Raw genomic sequence first — 22,622 nt, 5'->3', positions numbered from 1 at the left:
AAATAAATAAATAACATTAAATATTTAGTTGAATTATATATTTATTCAAATATACTTTTTCTTAATTTTCTAGTCAACATTAAGGTACTTCATTTTTACAATAAATCATTCATTTTAAAGAAGACAATTTTATATTCTTTATCATTGTGTAAATTTTATATAATCATATTAATCTATATAAATATCATCAAATAATTGTTTTTCGGAAGTAAAATGAAAAATGATATATATATGCACAATCTTGAAGAATAAACAGACCAAAAACCAGAGACCCAAATCAAGCCGCAAGCAACCATGCAGAGGGGGCTCCATCAAGGACCGAAATCTAGTGACGAGATCCAAAGATCAAAACAAGCCACACAAATCAAAAAAATAATAGAGCCTCATCCCGACATTGGGAGGCACGACATGCAGAGAACGTCAGAACCCAAGAAAAGACCTATACACCCTAAAGCAGCTTCAGATCGAACCAGAAGTGAAAACAATTAAGGGGTTTACTTTTAAAATAAAGTTTTAAGTTTAAAGAAGACAAGTTTTATTAAGATGCTCGACCGATAACCCGAAAACTCAAACCAATTTAATTTAACTCGTTTAGATTTGTTGGTTAATTTCATGATCTAAGTCAAACTAATTTTAATCGGTCACATGATTCCCAGATCGCTAATTATTATGTCGAAAAAATTGTTCACCATGATCGAACAAATCATCAAAAGGAAGGAGAAGAAGTTGATTATATCTATGTGATAACCTAACTCATCATGAAGGAGTTTTAGTCAATAAATTTATCTAGATCTATGCTGGGATTTATAACCACAACATATTCCTTACCACTTGATAAGATAACAAGAACGATCGCAGCTTCAGGAATCCTCTTGCAGCGGGTCACGCACAAGAGTGCACTTCAGGATTAGGATCTCACTCTCCCTCTCTTCTCTATAACTGACCTTTTGGTGGAACGACTGCGCAGTAAAAGATCAAGAAAGATAAAGGATCCTGACCATATATATAATATAAGTGGAACCCTAGATTCATCCATCAAAGGGCTCTAAGTTACATGGGCTTATACCATGACTTAAGCCACTAACCAATTGGGCCTCAGCCCAATAAATAAAAAAAGTACTATACATGATGGTTCCCTAGTTCAAATCACATGGTCTTATGGAGAAAGTGTCAAGATATTAATTCAATTTGTTTTATAGAACCTAGATCCATCAATGAGTAGAAGCCCACACACACATAAGTATATCATTCTCTCACATGAGCAACATTGATTGGGTTTTAGTATTTTTTGAAATAAAATTGATAATGATCCTCACTTTGAACAACTTTGTGTCCACTAACTTGATAATAATCACCACAAAAACACAATCAAAACACTTAATAAAGTCATCAACTAAGAGCCATAAGTGAAAATGAATCATTTTGAGTGTACTTGACCTATGACCACATAACTAACAACCTTATTAACACGATCACAAATATAAATACGCAATGTAGTACAAATCATAACATAGTGCTTAATTAAATCAATGCTATTATGTATAGACCTACATTGTGTGTTTTCAAGAAAACACAACAATTCATCTCCGCAATGAGATTACAAACATATTTCACAACTTACATGAAATATTATTTTCATATAAAAAAAATAACATCCTTTAAATGAAATATCAATTTTGTCCTCAAGAGAACATCACCATCTCCTAATGAAACAATAAATGAAACATCAGTTGTCAAAAAGGAACCAATCATATTTTAGTGAAAGATCAATATTTTCAAAGTAAACATTTGAAAATATTTTAGTTTTACCAAAATGTTGTTATCGCAACATGAGTACATGACAACATATCAAAAGTAAATATCATATGCATACAATCAATAACTAGGTGTTTTATGCTCTAATTGAGCGTCAAGTGATGTCTTCTAGTATGCATGGTATTAAAATTGCTCGTTCTGCACCTACTATTTCTCATCATTTGTTTGCGGAAGACAATATTGTGTTTTCCCGTGCTAATGCTCAAGAAGCAGAATGTGTGAAAACCATTATGCAGACCTATGAGCAAGCATCGGGCCAAGTGGTGAACCTAGATAAATCAATGCTTTCAGTTAGCCGAAATGTGCCAGAGAATTGTTTTCATGAGCTTACACAGTTGTTGGGAGTAAAGGCAGTAGAAAGTTTTGACAAATATCTAGGATTACCAACAATTATTGGTAAGTCAAAAACACAAATTTTTAATTTTGTTAAAGAAAGAGTTTGGAAAAAGTTGAAAGGTTGGAAAGAAGAATCGCTTTCCAGAGCTGGGAGAGAAATTTATTAAATCTATAGCACAGACTATCCCATCTTATGTTATGTCCTGTTTTATTTTGCCTGATGGTATTTGTGCATATATTGACAGAATGATTGCTCACTTCTTTTGGGGCGGTGATGTGAATAGAAGGGTCATGGGCTAATCTCTGCAAAAACAAATGTCATGGTGGTCTTGAGTTTAGAGATTTCTGAGCTTTCAATGAGGCCTTAGTGGCTAAGAACTGATGGAGAATTTACATGTTCCCGAAATCACTTTTGGGGAAAATCTTTAGGGCGGTTTATTCCCCTTCTAGTTTAATCTTGGTGGCAAAAAAAGGGTACAGGACTAGCCATGCATGGTCTAGCATTTTAAAGGCAGGAGCAAGAATTGAAGGGGGTTTGAGGTGGCGGGTGGGGGATGGTTCTCACATCAATTTGCTTCAGGACCAGTGGCTCCCGGATGGGTCATCTTTGGTGTACATGCATGAGGCTATTGCAGAGCTGAGGTTGGAGAAGGTGGCAGATTTAATGGATAATGAGCGTTGGAATTCAGAGCTTTTGGAGGAGGTTTTTAGTCCCTCCACAGTACAGAAGATCTTGGCTATTCCACTTTAAAATCAAGGTAACACTGATGTTCTTTATTGGTATGATACCTATGATGGTGTTTATGTGTGCAAGTCAGGTTATAAATTTATCAGGGACATGGTGCTTCGTGAGGAGGCGTCGTCCTCTTCTAGGCCACTCCTGCATGTCAATCAATGGCGGAAGTTTTGGGCAAGCCCAGCTCTTCCTCGATGCAAGGCTTGGAGAGCGGTGCAAGGCTTCCTTCCAGTGAGGGGTGCTTTAGCAAAGCGAGGAATGCAACTTGATCCTTGTTGTATATTCTGTGAATCCAAGGTGGAAACAAGTGAGCATTCATTCCTTAAATGCCCAGCTGTGAAAAGAATTTGGTTTGCCTCCGATATGGCAATAAGAATGGATAATTTTAGCTCCATGTACGACTTCATGGTTGTGGTTTTACATGAAGATGAACCAGATTTTTCTACTGATGTTCATGTGCTTCTGTATGCGACGTGGGAAGCTAGAAACTCCTTGATCTTCAAAGGACGGCGACTGGACGTGGTGGAGGTGGTTCGACGGGCTTCAATGACAAATCCTAGGGTCGCAGGCAACGAAAACCAAAAAATGGAGGAAGCAACACGCACAACAACATGGAAGCGACCAGCGGTAGGAGTAATAAAGGTTAATGTGAATGCATCAATTAAGGATGGAGTGTGTGGCTATGGCATGGTGGCAAGAGATTCAAATGGAAAGGTCTTGGGAGCTGCTACATTTTACCCAGTAAATGCCATTTCCCCATTGTTAGGAGAAGCTTCAAGTCTTCGTTCGGCGGTGCAATTAGCTGTGGAGTTTGGGTTTCGTTCTGTGTGCTTTGAGACGGATTGTCTTCAACTATTTAGGTGGTGGAAAAAAGGGACATCGGGTTTATCTTATTTAGATGCTTTTGTTCATGATTGTCCTTCTTTACTTCCTGCTTTTAGCTTTTTTGATTTCATTTTTGTAAGACGTTCAGGAAATTATGTTGCAGACTTTTTGGCGAGGAACGCTTCTGATTTCCCCAACTCTATTTGGGTGGAAGAGGTTCCTCATGTTGTGGATCATTTGGTGGTCACTGATGTATTGGCGTCTTCACCTAGTTTGATTTAATTTAATATGCAGACCAGTTTCAAAAAACAACTAGGTGTTTTTAAAAACTAAGGCCCCGTTCGAGGTGGTTTTTGGTTTTATGTTTTGAAAATTTTAAAAACTAAAACTACACTTTTCAGTTTTATAAATATTGTTTTTTTTTTTTTTATGGTTTTGAGTTTTAAAATACTTGGTGTTAACTTTGTAAATCCACAATAGTCACAACAATTATCAACTTTTTGAATTCACGATAATGAGTGGTAGTGGCGACACGATAATAGAGGTGCCGGATAGCAGCGGTGGTAGAGTTTTGATGTTACCTAATGACGGTGATAGTGGCGGTTATGGTGGTGGAGGTGGGGGAAGTGGTCGTGTTGGGGGTGGTGATGCAGTGGAGGTGCCAACCTCAAAGGCGGTGGTGGTGATGGTGGAGGTGATTGTAGTGGCAATGAAGGTGTGGTGGTAGAGGGGGTGTTACCTATGTTCGTGATGATAATAGTGATGGCATAGACGTGGTGGTTGTCGAGGTGGAGATTGTGGTGCTGGTAGTTGCAGTTGAGTCGGTGATGGTGGTGGAGGTGGAAGTGGTGGTGTTGGAGGGTGGTGGTGGTGGTGGCAACGATAGTAGTGGTGGCGACGATGGGGGTGGGAGTGGCACGAGTGGAGGATGCATGTGGAGATGGTGGCGGTGGAGATTGGTTGTGGTGGTGGTGGAGGCGGTGGCGGAGATGGTGGTGGCGGCGACGACGGTGGAGGTGGTGACATGGGTGGAGGATGCATGTGGTGGCAGAGATGGTTGTGGTGATGATGGTGGTGGGGGCGGGGGCGGTGGTGGTGGTGAAGGTGGTGATGGTGATGAAGTTACATGTTACTGAAACTAAAAACCATAATCACGTAACCATACCCAACAATCCCAAACCCTGCAACCCAAAACCAAGTAAACACGTGCAGCTCACAAAACCCACAAGTAAAATACAACCCAAAAACAATCATAACAAAAGCTAGAGACCCAGATCAAGCACCAAACAACCATTGAGAAAGGGACTTCATCGAGGTCTGAAATACAACGACGAGATCCAAAAATCAAAACAAGTCACACAAACCCAAAAAAAAAGAGCCCCATCCTGACATTGGGAGGCACGGCAGGCAGAGAGTGGCAAAACCCAAAAAAAGACTCCAGATAGCACTAGAAGTGAAAACAATTAAGTGGTTTACTTTTAAAATAAATCATTCATTTTAAAGAAGACATGTATATTTTTTTCACTAAGGTGCCCGACTCGATAACCCAAAAATTCAAACCAATTTAATTTAATTGTTTTAGATTTGTTTCTTAATTTCATGTTAAATCTAAGCCAAACTAATTATAATCAGATCATCTATCATATTAATAGTCCTTAAATTAAACATAGAAGATGATTCCCAGATTTGCTAATTATTGTGTCGAAAAAATTGCTTACCATGAGCGAACAAATAATCAAAAGGAAGGGGAAGAAGTTGAGCATATCTATGTGATAACCATAACTCATCATCAAGGAGTTGTAGTCAATAGATTTGTCTGGATGACTGGATCTATGCTGAGATTTAGAACAACAGTGTAATTAATAATAAAAATTCTTTACCTCTTGAAGAGATAATAAAAACGATTGCAGCTTCAGGAATCTATTTGCAGTGAGATGCCGTGCACAAGGGTGCTCTTAAGGATTATGATCTTCTTCTCTTTCTCTTCTTTATAACTGACATATTGGTCAGACGACTGCGCAGTCAGAGTTCAAGAGAGATAAATGACCCTGACCATATATATAATATAAGTGGAACCATGGGCTTACACCATGGCTTAATACACTAACAATTGGGCTTAAGCCCAAAAAATAAAAATAAGTATTATACATGATGGTTCCTTAGTTCAAGATAGGTGGGCTTAAGGAGAAAATGTCAAGATTAATTATGTTTGTTTCACAGAACCTATATCCATCAATCAACTGAAGCCCACACACACACGAAAGCATATCATTCTTTCACATGAGCAACATTGATTGAGTTTTATTATTTTTTAAATAAAATTGAAAATGGCCCTCACTTTGAAAGCTTTGTGTCCACTAACATAACTTGATAACAATCACCACAAAACATGATCAAAACACTTAATAAAGTCATAAACTAAGAGACATAAGTGAAGATGAATCATTTTGAATGTAGTTGGCTTATGACCACATAACTAACAACCTTATTAACTTCCTTATTGACATGATCACAAATATAAGTGTGCAATGTAGTACAAATCATCATAACGTAATACTTAATCATTTCCATGCTATTATGTATAGACCCACATTGTGTCTTCTTAAGAAAACACAACCATTAATCTCCATAAGGGAGATCAAAACAAGTTTCACAATTCATATGAAACATCATTTCCATATAAGAAGCTAACCTCTTTCAAGTGAAATGCCAATTTTGTCCTCAAGAGAACATCATCATATCCCTAATGAGACAATAAATGAAACATTATTTGTTAAAAAGGAATAAATCACATTTGGTGAAAGATCAACATTTTCGAAGAAAATATCTTTATCTGAAAATATTTTAGTTTTACCAAAATGTTATTATTGCAACATGAATACATGACAACACATCAAAGTAATATGAATATCACATGCATACAGTCAACACCTAGGTGTTTTTAAAAACTATATCATTCATTTTACGGAGATAGTTTTATATTCATTACATTTCAATAAATTTTATTTTAATTACTTCTCTAAATTTTTTAGCCACCGCTTAAGGTATTTTAATTTTAAAATATATGATTATTTTTAAGAAAGAAATTTATATTCTTTACCATTGAGTTAAATTTCTATTAATATCATTTTTTTTGAAAGTTATATTAATATCATTAAATAATATACATATCATTCAATGTTTATTCATTTTAAAAAATGTGGAGCACTCGCTATTTTAATGATTTCTTAAAAAATAAGGCATTTCAATCATTTATAAAAATAGTTTAATTTCTATGCACCGACGGTGTAAAGTTTTTTTACACCGTCAACCAATCAAATTTCAAGAATGTGAGAAAATCTCTCATTTTATTTAATTTTATTAATTGACGTGGCACATCCTTGAAATCTAATTGGTTGACGGTGTAAAAAAACTTTACACCGTCAATGCATCAAACTTTTTCTCTTATAAAAATTGTGTATTTATTAAAATATCTCTCTCTTAATTATTTAGTCAAACTTAGCGGAGTTTTTTAAAAATAAATAATTCATTTTCAAGATGGTAGTTTTATATTCATTGCAATTGAGTGAATTTTATATTAATTTCATTAAAGTATATAAATATCATTAAGTATTTAATAATTTCCATTAATTACGTAGGTGATGTATTGTCTATAAAAAATAATGTATGTAATGTATTTTATGAGAATAATGTTTTTCTATGAGAAGTAAGAAATAATCGCAACTGTTACATCTATTATGAATGGTCAAAATTAAAACATGAAGTCATTGTGTGTTCACTGCCACTAAGGGCTCGTTTGGCACGCCGTATTAAACATGATAGTATAAGCTTATACAATACATTATGAGTTTATCCATTGTTTGGTGATGACATTGTATTGTATAAGCTTATCCATCAAAGTCCCCTTATACGTTAAAATGACGTATTATTTAATCCATCATGTGAGTGATGGATACGGCATGATAAGGTTGGGACGTATAAGTCACCATCACTACCACCCTCCATTGCTGCCAACTTACACCATCATTGGCACCACCATCGTCACCACCCGATCACCACCGTCGCCCTACCGTCACCACCACCACCACCGCCCTACCGCCACCACCGACACCACAACCACCACCCTATCGCCACCACCACCATTGCCTCCACTCTCCACCGTCGCCGCCACGCTACTGCAGCCGCCACCGCCTTACCACCACCACCACCCTATCGTCTCGAACACCACAACCACTATCGCTGCCACCACCACCATCGACACCACAACCACAACCCTATCGCCACCACCACCATAATCGTCGCCACCACCACCGCCACCCTATCGCCACCACCACCACCACCACCATTGCCTCCACCCTCCACCGTCACCGCCGCGCTACTGCAGCCGCTACCGCCTTACCACCACCACCCTATCGTCGCCAACACCACAACCACTATCGCTGCCACCGCCGCCACCACCGCCCTACCGCCACCACCGACACCACAACCACCACCATTGCCTCCACCCTCCACCATAGCCGCCACCCTACCGCCACCGCCACCGCCACCGCCTTACCACCACCATCACCACCACCCTATCATCGCCACCACCACAACCACCACCGCTGCCACCACCACCACCAACCTATCTCCACTGTCACCACCACCGCCACCAACACCAACCTACCACCATTGCCACCACCACCACCAACCTACCACCACTTCCATCACCACCGCCACCACCGTTATAATCACCTCCATATTTGATTTTTATTATATCATTATTCAATACTTCACTAAACATAAAATTACATTAATTTAAACGATATTGTAAATTATACAGAGTATGGCAAAACGCTGGATAATATAAGAAAATTATCAGGGCTTATACTATCAGGCCTAATGGTACTTACACACCTCTTTTTGAGGTGGAAGAGGTGGAATGAAGAGAGAGATAGAAGAAAAAAAAAGTAAGAGAGAGAAAGTATAAGATGTGATATATGATAAGAGGAGAGAGATATAAATAAAAATAGGTGGAAATAAAATGTTTAAAAAATGATGTGTGTATATATCATTGTTGCTAAATGAATCGAGGAACTAATTTCGCCAATTTCTTTAATGTTGTAGACTAAAAGCTCTGATGTTTTTTTAGGGATCAAGTTCAATCCACCCCTATTTTATAGGGACTAAAAACATACTCCCTCCGTTCCTAATTATAAGACCTTGTTTCAAAATTTTCATGTTCCTAAATATAAGACCTCTTACAATAATCTAGCAAAAGGTTTTATACTCTTCCATATTTACCCCTCACATTAATTGTATGTTTTCAATTCCAAAGTTACCACCTACCATTAATTACTACTAATCCAACTAACTATGACTTTTGGTATAAATGCAATGATTATTAGTGAGAGAAAATGACAAATGGTAAATAGGGAAGAATGTATGCATTTTTAAAAAATCAATACACTAATTAGTCACATTAAATGCTTTCTTAATAAGCGCAATTTTTTGGAATAGGTCTTATATTTAGGAACGGAGGGAGTATTTAGCTCTTAATTTAATCTATTAATTGATTAAATTCATACAGTTTCAATCAATTTTCAATCAGATCCTTACTGTTTATTTTTTTTATTCACGTCCTTATAGTTTCAAAAATAAAATTATAATTAAACTCTCACATAATAACATCTTTATTTTTGTTTTTTGAATGAAGTAAAATTTAGGGTGAGAGGATGGTGTCTAATTAATATAATAAGTATAACAAACCTTTTCCTTTTCAAACAAATAAAACAAACATTTTCACCGTTGACCATTGAAGTCTTCAAGAAACTTTACACTTTGACTTCAAGAACCTGCTTATTGATCAGCCAGGACTTTGTTTGAGAAAACTAAAATAGGAATTTCATAGGTGGAGGGAAACAAACAAACTCTTCATAATGGCTCACTATTTGAACATTTTGCTCCTTGTTTTCACTTTTAAATTTATACACGATTTATTGAATGAATCTAAAAGCAGTCTTTTGCTTATAATAGTGACCGGATGGTGTATTTATTAAGGGATTCAGTGAAAAGAATAGTAAGTAGAAACATGAATGCCAATAATTGTATAATGCTGAATTTGATATGAAACTCTTGGGAAACATTGACAATAAAGACACTTTACAAACACTTGATCATTAGCACAATTCTTAATGACCCTCTTAAGCTCTGCTAATTTCATTGCCCCTTTACTTTACAAGTCTAATTACCCTTAACATTAATATGCAGATACACTTGATTACATACTGGATCAACATAAACAAGAAAAAGATTCTCATACTGATTCCCAAATCCTGGGATGTCCTTTCATGAAAGATCAAGTGGATGGTTCTCAACTAAGTCATATAGTTCATTACCAATTCCAAATCCAAGCATTCTGGCCATGTTATTTGCCTTCAGTTCAGGCTTAGGAATGTTGTGATGCTTCAGCCAGGAATACACAACAAAAACTTTCTTCATAACAAACAGTTCCAATGCCTCTGGATTGAAAACAACTCCCATTTTCATATTCATCTGCAACATAGATATAAACACTGAATTAACATCAAACATCATAGAATTCAGACCAGGTCTAAATCTTCCCTAAAAGTTAACTCATGGTGAGAATTGTGACTTATTTAACAATACCTCTAGTGAACTTTTTTACATTACCTGATGTGGAACTAACATAGCAGCATAACGAGCCAGCTCTCCTGCTCTCCAGTCCAACAAGACTGGCAACCATGGATAAGTAGCATCAAGTCTTACAAACCATAGCCTTATATCAGGGAACTCGGATAATTCTCGAGGATCGCGAGGATCTTCTTTCTTGTAGTTGATGGTGAAGCCAATTGTGCGGTCAATAAATTCTTTTGGTTTTACTGTGACAAACAACAGTACCATCAAATTAATTAAGAAAGTTGTTAATATCCCAATAAAGAGTGTTCAAGTTTGAATGGTTTTCCTTACCAGATAAAGGGTCTTTCATGCCTGTTGCAGATTGAAAAGGGGACAAGTCAAGACGAGTAATAGCATCGTTGTCAATGAAAACATCAAATCGGCCTTCAGACGGGGGCATGGGAGGTGTAACTTCAGGGGCATCTGCGAACCAAAATCTGTTCAAGTATAGTGTAATATGTCCCATTAAGTGCATAGAGGAACAGTACAAGTTGAAGATACAGTAGTTGCAAGAAGCAAAATTTCTGCTAGTCACTGAGGGTTGAGGAGTAAGATTCAGAACACATCAAAAGCAGCGCATTGAGCAAGATGTATGTTGTCAATGTTGAAATAGGACATGTGAGTAAGAAGTCCAACATTTAACAGTTTATAATTAAGAGAACCCTCAAACTGGATATCTTAAGGTTTTGTGTGGATGATGTATTGATGTCCAAATCACAATGACTATACCGATCTATGCGCTTAGGGGCGGAGGGAGTGGGGTGGCTCACCGGTGCCGCCGCGCCCTTCATCTTTTCGATTTTCATTTGGGTACCATACATATTTTTCTTTTGGCCTCCGTCATGAAATTAATACATTATATATCAAGTAAACCTTATAAATTAGCACGTTAGGCTATCAGAAATGAAAATAAATACCCGTACTAAGATTCGAACCCCGAATGACCTGGAAATTCTTCATTTTCACAAACCACTAAGCCAGCTAGAAATGTATAATGTATCCGACGATTTAATTAACATAAAAACAATCATAAAAAGATATACATTTTATTCTCACTTTTGGTTTGGTTAGTATTTATTATAGTCAAACTAATTATATATTTATTCTTCTTATAAAAAATATCAATTATATTAATTAATTTATACATGTAGAGTTGTTTGGATTATTATTCGATAAAATTATGTTTGATATAATGAAGGATAAAAGATTGAATATGTGTATAGAAATTATACGTAAAAATAAATTCAAAAAATGAATATTAATTGTTTAGATAAAAAAACCAAAATTAATTTTTTATTTGATCTTTGGTCATCCCGATGTCAAAATCCTGGCTACGCCCCTGTATGCGCTACACTGCTAACCGTGGTATTATTTGCTCTTTAACACAATGTGAAGATCTTTCAGAGTTTTATGCATCTCGCAGCCCAACAAAACATAAATGCCTTGTTTGGAATAACTTATTTGAGCATATATCTTATAGTGTAAGCATTTATTCAAGTATAAATAGTTTATGAATTACATATAAGCTGTTTGAGCTAACTTTCATAAGTTGTTCAAATTAGTTTATAAATAAGAGTTTATACTTATCCATAACCTACTTTCAGCTTATTCCTATACCTTCCTCAAATTAGCTTATAAATAAGTGCTTATGCGATAAATGTCTATTGTTATAAGTGCTTTAACTGTTGACCTAAGTGCACCATAACAATTTCATAATTCTCTTTACAAGAGGTCATGTATATCATTATTCAATTTTTTTTCCACTACTACTAGTAGGCATGAGACTAATCATCTCGAGCTATCACATTAAATGGGATAGACCTCTCTAACATATTTTTCTCCGTACACATTAAATGTGATCAAACTTTCAACTAAATGCTTAAAGAGTTTAGCTATCTGCCAATTATACTCACACATGTTGGTATCATTATTCAAATATTGTATCATAAAAATCCACTAGCTATTTTGTTAAAGTATAAAAAAAAGGAAAGCATGATAAAATGGAGAGAAAAAAAAGCGATTGGGTGATAGATAGTATTTACCATCATAATCAGATAAAGAGAGGTCGAAGTTCCCTTGGGGGTTGAAGGCAACGGAGACAGCAACATGTCCTCGCTGAGACAACATGGTACGAGGAGTTCGGAACGAAGCCAGAGGATTGGAAAGCCATGATGAAGTTGGAGTTGAAGTGGTTTGTGTTGGCAGAGGAGACAGTGGAAGCAACGGTTTCAATTTGATGGTAGTTGCAGCCATGAGCTAGTTTAGTTTGTAACTGGAACTAGTGTTTGGCAGAACCAGAAGCGGTTAATACAGTTTCTTTATCTACAAACGACTCACTCACACCTTATGTTTTTCCCAAGGGCGCTATCCGGTTCCTCAAAATTGAATTTTGCAATTATCACCAAAATATCTGGGCCTGAAACGTCAACCCAACACTGGTTGGCAGTTGAAAAAAAAAACCCCAACAATGCTTGGTTTTCTTAAGTAGCCTACATGACACAAGGATTAGTCAAAAAAAAAATGACACAAGGACTATCATTTTCCTTGACCAAAAAAAAAGGACTATCATTTTCCTTTTTTTTTTCTTTTCTTTTTTTAATGAAGTTGGAGTTAGTGCATGAAACAAGTTTAAGCCGTGTGTATTAGGTTGCTGTCAAATCCAACAGTAACTTATAAATCGCACTCTTATAAGGTTTTATCCATCATCTATACGATGAATTAAATAATTCATTATTTTAATGTATAGTAGATTGATGCATAAGCTAATATAATGCAATGTTAGTACCAAACAATTGATAAATTTATATTTTATTGTATAAACTTATACTATTATGCATAATACGACGTATGAAACGAGCCCTACGAATAAATGAGTATGTTCGTAACCAATCAAACAACATCAATAACATGCTTGTAAAACAACACATATTTAGACATTAAAGAAGAGAAAAGAATGCACCGCAACCTTACCAAAAATGGTGTAGAACAACAACCTTCAAATCGGTTGTTCTGTGAGGGACATCTCAGACTTCAAACAAAACCCTAAATACAAAGGCAACAGAGTCAATTACAACAATTAGGGTTCTAGGTGATGAAGCATAATTATATTGTGAAAATGAAGAAAAACATGTAAAATCAAAGCAAAGAAGAAGATCAATTGAACCTATTGAACAGAAAGATTCACAGTCTCATAAGTAGAATTTAGATTTAGGATTTTATCCCTATTCTAGATGTCGAAAACTTTGATGTAGTCATCAACGCAAACAAAGGCGAAGACTACAATTCACTTCTCAATATCAATTATATGTGGTAAGAGCTTCTTCGATTTTGTTCTAGACTAAGACTCGTGCTTTGCGGGAGCAGATACAATTAGTTCAATATATTATAAATTTCACTTGTCATATTGTGAACCAACGCAAATTCATATGTAAACTTAACACCGACTAAACCAACACAAATGGGCTTTAGGTTATGAGCCTCACCTTTAGCTCGACCAAGCCAATGTAACATTATAAATAACTCAGTGTCAGCATTTTTAGTGGGCTTAACCAACGCTAATGACTTAATCAGGCTAACACTATGATTACGTCATGAGATAGTTTCTGTTAGGGTTAGAACGACTTTACGCTGGTGAAGCCGGCACTCATTAACATCAGTCTCAGGGGTTGACGCTAACCGTCGCAGCTAAAAACACACATTGTTGTAGTAAACGAAATAGAATGTATTCTCATAGAATGAAGGTGAATGAATCAAAAACCTTATTTCATTATTTGAATATTTCATTATGAAAGTAGATCAAAGTTATCTTTCCATTAGTCCATTGAATGAAGTTATGTGCACATATAGGGCAATTAAATGATTCAATCCCCTCGTAAAACTGATCAATTACCTGTATGCATGTTTGGTTCACAATCATTTAACTCTGGAAGAGAGGAGAGACCAGATGTGTAGATTCATAAATAATGACAACACCTGTTACATGGTGAAAGAGTGAGACAGAGCTCATTTTATGATTCATCATCCATCCTCTGGTCTTTGGAAGCGGCTGAGCACGTGATGCAGCCTTTAAAAATAATGAAAGCAGGCAAATTAAAAAAAGGAGCACAGCACGTAGAAGTGAATAAAGAAACAGGGCATGTAGAAGTAGTAGCTAAAGAAAGGACATGTAAATTAATTAAAGAAAGTAGCAGCAGGGCATGCAAAGTGAATTGCAGTGACTGGCCTCTGCAACAGATATATAGATCCCCCCTCGTGCGGCTCACCCGCTGACCCACACTTTGTTTTTCTACCCTCACCACTCATCAATCATCTCTGCATCTTTGACCGCCACAATCTTGATTTTTCTTTAGAATTAGAATGAACGTGGATGAGGAAAAGGGTAGTTCATAGTTGCATATATAGTATATACATGGTTAAATTTTCATGTTACAGGTCTTTGGATCCCTTTTGCACGTGAGCTCCTTTGCTAATATAATGCCATTCTGCTTTTCATGCCACGTGGGGGTGACAAATTTTTTGCTGCATTCGATTCTTATTTTGGCAGTTCTTCTCTTTTTCTCTGTTCATTCATTTTGTCTAGCTACTAGTTTTTGGTCATGATTTTGTGCGGTCATACGATTTATTTAATAAGCTTCTATCTCACTCTTATATAATACAGGCAATTTCATTATATATGCTTTCTGTTTTTCCCACACATTATGTTACTCGATCGGTCAAAAAATCAAGCAGTCCTCATGGGATGACATAGGTGGAATGATGGTGGTACAGGTGCTGCTTGACTACTTCTATCTACGGTAGCTCCTGCGATGACACTATGATGCCCAAGTTGCTATGGGTAGAAGATGAATAAAGAGAAAGTGAAATGAGAACATATCTAAACATTTTTCTTCTGGCTTCTTTAAATAAGCAAATGTCGAAAAAGCTAAGGTTATGTATAGGTCACTTGCTACCTATGTGCAACGTGCTCCGTGATTGGTCTTTAGATCATCTTGTTGACAGGTCATTGAACAATAGAGATTGACTATGTTTGCGTGGAAGTCGAGGAAGTTAAGAATAAGTCAACATTACTTTCTTTGCCAAAGTGTGAAGGTCGGGGAAACTAAGGGTACGTGAACATTACCGGAACAAAATATATGTCATAAGATAGTGTTTAGTAAGAGTTAGATCTTAAACTTCTACTTACTTTTGTTAAGTTAGATCTTTTTATTCATTATTAGTCCAATGTTTATGATGATTGTATGCTCTTTTTCTATAAAAAAAATCTATGTTAAATAACCATTTGTGCAACTTATCCTTAAGTTAACAAGCAGATTTATTGAAACGATAATAGAAGTACAAGGAGTTATGAGATGAAATAAGAACTTAAGGTTTCTGTTTACAACAAACAACAATTTCAGGGTTCTTATATATACCATTTTCTCTTGAAAAAGTTGTCAATTGTTCCATTTTATCGGAACAAAACACTATAAATAAGGTGTTGGTTTACCGATAAGTAAACTTGCGAACAATGAAGACATCAATAAACATTAAACACCAAAACACTATACATTGCTTTGCATTCCCTAATGCCTTAAAATAATCTCTAAAAGCTAGCTTAGGACCTATCTAGAGCCGAACTTTCAAGATAAGTTTCAATTTACAATAGGTATCAACATCTTCTACTCATGTCTTCTGGGTAAAATTGTTTTCCACAAAAGTGACACCATTCTAAATCATCAGATATCACGCCAAGACTAAGGATCACGTGAACAGGGTTTGTGAAAGCCATATACCAAAGGTAAAGAGTAATTAAAGGGAGAAAGAAACAAAAATTAAATCTCCTACTCGTTCAAGTTTCAAACCCCAAGAATAACTCTTGGTTAGACCCTAAAGGCACAAAACAATAAGCAAGTTCCTCAAAATTAGCACTAAATTAAGCCCTTAAATAATTTTGTCATTAATTTGGCTGTTTAGTGCTAAATGAGTTGTGCCTGTCTGTCAAAAGTTTGTTAAAAATCCACATAGAACTAATTATTAAAGTGCACAGTGATTGGTTTTAGTGGAGTAGTTGATTGGTTAATGTTGCTGTTGCCCATGTTTGATTCCCCAAAAAACATGGGATTTCAGCGTAAATGTCTTGTTTCAGATTTCTCAGTTTAGGTGATGCTGCTGCCATATGCAATGCATATAGCACTAAGAACATTTTGTTCTTAGTGGCTTCATAATTTGGGTTCTGAAGTACAAATTGGCATTGTTTTAGTTAGTCAGAAAATAGAAGATGGGAAAGTTGGACAAGTAATATAGTATTAATATATATTGGGTTTTGGTTTTGTCTTATTAATACATGTAAAACTAGCACTGGTTTATCTAGGTGCTATATTTTCAATGTCACCACCAGTAGAATTAGGAGTTAGGACTTGAGAGTTTACAGCAAAAAAAAAATGCCTAGTGGGGACAAAATGCCAATTGCTACTAGCCCACTTGCCATGATTCCATAGAATTCCAGTGTCAAAAATGAAACAATCAAAGTACTCCTACAGTTTTTCTTTGTTGCAAAAGCAAAATCTTTCAATTTTTTTTGTTAGTAAGAAAAAAGTTTGGGTGAGTCGGTTCTGGTCGTTAGAGCATGCATGTCTCCGAAATCATACGTTGCTTATAGAGATACTTAGAGATGGCTCACCATCACAACCCTTATATTGACGGCAAAAATTGAACACAATCTTATGAAAGGAAGTGATCCGTCCTTACCAACTTACCCGTGTTGGAAAATCTTTCAATTGTTGTTACCAGTACCAACATTAGGAGCTGATTAAGATGTTCATAAAACATGTCAATTTTAGAACATGTGACATAGTTACCTAGCTACCCGTGTTGGAAAATCTTTCAATTGTTGTTACCAGTACCAACATTAGGAGCTGATTAAGATCTTGACATTGTTATTTTCAAAATATATATTTAAAACTTATTTATTATTTATTCATATTTACAATACATCGCCACATTCTTCCACATCAAATATGTAGGCACCAAGGATATTTACCGCCAATAATAACACCAAGTGTTTGCTTGGTTTGTCGTTTGTTTTGAAATAAATAGAAAAACACATATTATAATGCATGAAAGGAAAAATAAAATTTTAACATATTAACTCATATAATCATAATATGAGATTACCAAAAATTCAAATATATACCAATACGTACCTTTTGAGAGGAAGAAATTGCCAAAGTTGACATAATTCGACTCGGAATAAAGTCATTCTCATAGACATAATCATAAATTGAACCCTTATCAACATGTTTAAGAATTCAGCTATTTTCGTACATGTCAGGATTTGTTGGCGATTTCTTATATATCTTTCTGTATCTTTTAAATCTTTTCAAATACTCATGAAATTAAAATGTCCCTTTGACAGCCGCTTGCACCAGAGTGACTAAAATCTTTTAAAATTAAATTAGACTCTAGAGAAGCTGAACTAGCAAAGACAAATTGTACCTTATAACTATATTTTCATATATATCGATCAGTTGCACAAAACAATGAAATTCATCCATGAATTTCAAAGTCCATCAAGATTCAAGATGCTATAAGAAACTGGTGGTTTCCAAGATATTTTGAATTAATCAGAGAAGAGGTGACAATTTATATAATATAACAAAAATAATTAGCAATTGCAGCAAGTTCAAAAAGAGATTAGTTTGTTTAGCATGAGAGCTCTTAAGCCAAGGTGATGAGCAGAATAGTTTAGAGTAAATGGGAGACAGCGCCACGTTCCCCTCCTCATATCTTAACTTGTTTCTTTAATTATGGCCTTTCGGTTTCTCTCTCTTTTCTCTGTCTTTTTCATACTCTCATAGCACTTAAAATCTTCACCAAACACGTAGATCAACTAATATTAATATGTGATTATTCTAACTTAATCAAAGGATTCAGGTTAGAGTCATTATGAATGTAGTTGCGCTAAATACTTAGTCGGATAAAGTTTTCTCTCCGTGTGATCCTATCCTGATTCAGAATAAAATTGTCTCAATAGATGATATATAGTTAAATGAAATAAAATAAAAACTCAAAATCTTCTCTACCTATCCAACTAATAAATACATGCCCTCACTTCTCTTCTGAACCTCCATAAGTACTACTCCCTCCGGTCCTATTTATAAGCATGAAAGAGAAGAAAAATCTTGGTCCTTTTTATAAGAACCAAATGAAAGTTTGAGCTATATTAATTATTTTTTTCCAATGATGCCCTTATTAATTCTAACTTGTAAAATGTGTCTCATTAATTATTCTCTCTCTTTCTCACTTTCCAACACTAATAACAAAGGGTAATTTTGGAAGTTTATTTTGATTCAAGACAAATTTAATGCATTTTATCTAGTTTAACTACATTTCTTAAACTATGTGAATTTTTTTTTTGTTGCTTATAAATAGGACCGGAGGGAGTACTCTTTAATTTATCATCATTCTCTTCTTGTTATTGATTACACCTCAGGGAGATAGTTGAGAAGCTCTATTGCAACTGATTCTATGATCATGGTTTGAATTCCCATCAATTTTAACTCTTTCTATTGAAATTCTCATTGATAAGGGATTACCCTTTTGGTTCAATTGACTTAATAGGATTGTTTTGATATAGGGATATCAAAAGCCTGCATGGTTGGAAGCTCTATACACAGAAAAGTTCTTTGTGGGGTGCTGTTACCATGAGAATGCAAAAAAGAATGAGAAGAATGTGTGCTGCTTAGATTGCTGCACAAGCATTTGTCCTCACTGCCTGCCTTCTCATCGCTACCACAGGCTTCTTCAGGTTCGGCGTTACGTTTATCATGATGTTGTCAGATTGGAAGATCTTCAGAAACTCATAGACTGCTCCAATGTTCAGGTAAATAAAGAAACACTCGTGATGGTGATTATGATCAGTTATTTCCTATTCATTTTTTTTAACACAATTCAACTTGATATGGTTTTCTGATTCAAAAGGCTTTGAATTCTGTTTATTATTAGGCCTATACCATCAATAGTGCTAAAGTGGTGTTCATCAAGAAGAGACCTCAAAACCGCCAATTCAAAGGGTCAGGAAACTACTGCACTTCCTGTGATAGAAGTCTCCAAGAACCTTTCATCCATTGCTCTCTAGGATGCAAGGTACATACATGCACATCTTAATTGGGCAATTCTATACTGATCAATCTATGCAACTCTCTACTGATCAATCTATGAAGAATGCTTTTACTACTAATTACCTTATGTGTTAAAATTAATTTTTAGAGAAAATCTTTTAACTTGTGAACCGGATTTTCTAAGTCCATGGTAGATAAAACCATCTTAATTAACAATCAAAATTCACTCCAGTGTGCTAGGGAAGGTTTATGCAGAGAGAATTATGGATTCAAACAGATTGTTCTTCAGGAATATAGAGGAATATGTAGCAAATTCACTTGTATTTACTTACACACATTGATTACAATTGAATTGATCAAATTGACTTGACTTCAACACACTAAATTGTGTGTTTGGTTATGCTGTAAACAGACTTTCATCATACTATAAGTTGCGTTCAATTTTTGTCTCAAGGTGAATGTCAACATTCGTGTATACTAGTTTTGATAGATATCCAAACATAACCTACGTACTTAATTACCCACCTACATGATACTTGAATTATATAGTTAGAATGATTCTGCACACAAAATCTACTCACATAAATTTTTCCTCAAAATTGAGTTTGTCTTTTATTAATTGTGGTAGGATTTCCAAACATATTATAAGTAATAGCTAATTAGTTTGATTTTCAATGGTATAGGTGGATTTTGTGCTGAAACACTGCAAGGACCTCACTCCATACTTGAGGACATGCAACTCCCTTCAACTAAGCCCTGACTACCTAATCCCACAAGACATGGGGGATGAAGAGATGACTAATTCAACAGTTGTTGATTGTGATGAGCCAATGAGTTCATCTTCAGGATCAGAGAACATGAGCATGGCTTGCACTGAGATTGTGAGGAAGAGGAGGAGTGGATGGAGTGTGTGTGCAAAATTCATGACCAAAACCAATAGCTATAAGGTTTCAGATGAAGACATGGCCACAAGCATGAGTAGAAGAAAAGGCATCCCTCATAGATCTCCTCTGTGTTAGTTAATTTTTTTTGCTTTACACCACCAATGAATAAACACAGCCCCCAACAAAAGAGAGGGACAAAGAAAAAAATGAAAGAAAGAAAGGATTACTAGCAGTTTTTTTATTTTATTTTACTACTTAAAATTTTTAATAATTTTTTAATTGCTGTGACATGATAATTTTGACTGGAGGGAATTGTTCAATGTCCTCTGTCTCTCGAAGTTGAAGTTTTTTGTTAAATTAATCACTTGGTCGGGGGTTTTGTCTTAATGGCATCACGTGATTCCCAATTCCAAGTTATGGTCTGTACATTTATTTAGTAGTTTTATATGTATACAACAACTATATCATGATAATTAATTATTCTTAAATCCTAGTCAAGAATCCTGCTTTTGACTGGTAAATTAAATCTTTAGTAACCACAAATTGTGTAAAGGTACTCATTTGTGTAAGAGAACCTGTATTTGTTTTTTATGGTACAATAAAACACAAGCATATGTGAAATAGACTATCATTTGATTTGATTAGTTTATATATTACATGTTTAATTCCCTTTAAGTAATATTTTAACTCGTTTCGAATATGATGGTCTATCATGTATTATGCTAGTGCTGGATAAAAATAGATAATCTCCACCATAATACTCTCTAGTATATTTTCAACAGTATTTCGGCCATTGATTTTATATTGAATGTTTAACATAATTAGTCAATACTAAAAAAATAAATTGGTTGGTTATTGTCTTGGTCAAATATTGTACAACCGGAAAAGATCAATGTTGATGTGATGAAGAAAGTAGAAAGAAATACTTTTATTTATAAAAAATGCTTTATAAAAGTTGTATTTTAAACAAACGGTCATTCTATAGTTAAGATATCAAACAATTGAGAATTGAGACTTCTTAATAGTTTAAAAATCGCTTGGATTTAACGATAAGGTGTGGCGCAATATTTAGTTTACACCATCTTTTAATTATGAAGTTAGGATTTTGATTATTGCCCATCAAAATAAAATGCATATTAATTATAGTCACTGTCTACTGCTTAGTTCGAGCACTCACAACGGAAGAATAATCACACTTTTATCGGTGGTGAACACCTTAGCTAAAAAATATTTGAATTTTGTTAATTTTAAGTGAAAATTAAGTTTTGCATAAACAACAACCACTTGAGATTTACCACCTATATTCTTTCTTTATGAAGAGAAAAACTGAACATAATTATCCCAAAACAAAAGGGGCACAATCCTCTAAGATGTCTATCCAGGACAGTCAATGCACATTAATGATCAGCTCTAATACCATCAAAGTAATCAATCAATCGATTCATTAGCATCCTAACAGGTGGGCAGAAAATGGGCATACGAGGCTAAAATTTCAGTCATCTTGAATTCTCTTCTTTTATGCAAGGAATACATGTTAAAAAATGTCGTTTTAGAAAGTATTCATCTCTTGTTGTTGGTTGGGCTAATTACGCTTCAAATAGACCATGTAAGCTTACAAATCATGAGTTGAATCTTACTAACATGTTAATGTTAAGATTATAGGTTAATTATTGTTGTATATGTCATATCTTTTGGGAGGCTAATAGCTTCGCCAGGCTAAGCAAATGTTGTTATAGAGAAGTGTCAGTTGGGCCGTTATTTAATTTCATTAGTGTACGTCTTTATAGCTGTTGTGACGCCCGGGGCCGACGAGGGCGGGGAGTGATCGCCGGTGCAGTGAGGCACGGACAAGGAGCGGCTCCTGGCAGGCTTCTAGGCGGAGGGGCACATGAATGAACCGATCTCACACCCGAACAAGAGGTATTCCGAGACTGTATAGGGATGAACTATACAGTTTGAGGAGGGCATAAAAGATTTGATTGGTACTACTCATGACAACAAGTTGCAACTTCTTTTCGGAAGCCCAACTCATAAGAACTTAATGGTTAACTGTGCTAGCCTTGGAGTAATATTGGGATGGGTGACCTCCTGGGAAGTTTTCTCGGGAAGTGCGCAAGTGAGGACAAAGCGCGCTGAAAAGACTCGTGTTGTTACCGTGAGGCCAGTCGTCAGATCGGGATGTTACAACTGTTCTTAAGTTAAATGAAGGAAATTGTTATTCAGACCCCCCCACAGCTATTCAGACCCCTC

At 35.5% G+C, this 22,622-nt stretch overlaps 3 protein-coding genes across 3 annotated transcripts; 2 read left to right on the top strand and 1 right to left on the bottom strand.

The window, feature by feature from the left end:
- Positions 1-1,916: 1,916 nt before the first annotated feature.
- Positions 1,917-3,994, top strand: LOC130713161 (uncharacterized). Its single transcript, XM_057562953.1, has 3 exons — positions 1,917-2,211; positions 2,625-2,854; positions 2,966-3,994. Exons 1-3 carry the CDS (start codon positions 1,917-1,919, stop codon positions 3,992-3,994), a joined length of 1,554 nt encoding a protein of 517 aa, XP_057418936.1.
- Positions 3,995-9,779: 5,785 nt separating this feature from the next.
- Positions 9,780-14,645, bottom strand: LOC130715954 (protein CHLORORESPIRATORY REDUCTION 6, chloroplastic). The gene is made up of 6 exons (XM_057566117.1): positions 14,280-14,645; positions 13,361-13,432; positions 12,433-12,806; positions 10,682-10,813; positions 10,385-10,593; positions 9,780-10,246 (listed from the first exon to the last, which is right to left on the bottom strand). Exons 3-6 carry the CDS (start codon positions 12,641-12,643, stop codon positions 10,040-10,042), a joined length of 759 nt encoding a protein of 252 aa, XP_057422100.1. The 5' UTR covers positions 12,644-12,806; positions 13,361-13,432; positions 14,280-14,645; the 3' UTR covers positions 9,780-10,039.
- A 3,846-nt stretch (positions 14,646-18,491) lies between these two features.
- On the top strand, positions 18,492-20,963 carry LOC130716255 (protein RGF1 INDUCIBLE TRANSCRIPTION FACTOR 1-like). The gene is made up of 4 exons (XM_057566463.1): positions 18,492-18,904; positions 19,005-19,250; positions 19,373-19,513; positions 20,172-20,963. The coding sequence occupies exons 1-4, from the start codon at positions 18,896-18,898 to the stop codon at positions 20,505-20,507; spliced, it is 732 nt and encodes a 243-aa protein (XP_057422446.1). The 5' UTR covers positions 18,492-18,895; the 3' UTR covers positions 20,508-20,963.
- The last annotated feature ends 1,659 nt before the right edge of the window (positions 20,964-22,622 follow it).

This window comes from Lotus japonicus, chromosome 4, assembly GCF_012489685.1.
Source record: "Lotus japonicus ecotype B-129 chromosome 4, LjGifu_v1.2".
In the NCBI taxonomy this organism is placed as follows: domain Eukaryota; kingdom Viridiplantae; phylum Streptophyta; class Magnoliopsida; order Fabales; family Fabaceae; genus Lotus; species Lotus japonicus.
This window is presented reverse-complemented; position numbering and strand designations above follow the sequence as displayed.

What these genes read in the sequence shown, in the direction of transcription:
- LOC130715954 (XM_057566117.1), bottom strand. Translation starts at nt 12,643, where the DNA reads ATGGCTGCAACTACCATCAAATTGAAACCGTTGCTTCCACTGTCTCCT. An exon ending in CTCTTTATCTGATTATGATG is followed by an intron (nt 10,814 to 12,432) that starts GTAAATACTATC and finishes TTTGGTTCGCAG; the next exon opens with ATGCCCCTGAAGTTACACCT. An exon ending in CTATGTTAGTTCCACATCAG is followed by an intron (nt 10,247 to 10,384) that starts GTAATGTAAAAA and finishes TCTATGTTGCAG; the next exon opens with ATGAATATGAAAATGGGAGT.
- LOC130716255 (XM_057566463.1), top strand. An exon ending in TAGACTGCTCCAATGTTCAG is followed by an intron (nt 19,251 to 19,372) that starts GTAAATAAAGAA and finishes GTTTATTATTAG; the next exon opens with GCCTATACCATCAATAGTGC. An exon ending in ATTGCTCTCTAGGATGCAAG is followed by an intron (nt 19,514 to 20,171) that starts GTACATACATGC and finishes TCAATGGTATAG; the next exon opens with GTGGATTTTGTGCTGAAACA.
- LOC130713161 (XM_057562953.1), top strand. Translation starts at nt 1,917, where the DNA reads ATGTCTTCTAGTATGCATGGTATTAAAATTGCTCGTTCTGCACCTACT. An exon ending in AGGATTACCAACAATTATTG is followed by an intron (nt 2,212 to 2,624) that starts GTAAGTCAAAAA and finishes TGGCAAAAAAAG; the next exon opens with GGTACAGGACTAGCCATGCA. An exon ending in ATTCAGAGCTTTTGGAGGAG is followed by an intron (nt 2,855 to 2,965) that starts GTTTTTAGTCCC and finishes TATGTGTGCAAG; the next exon opens with TCAGGTTATAAATTTATCAG.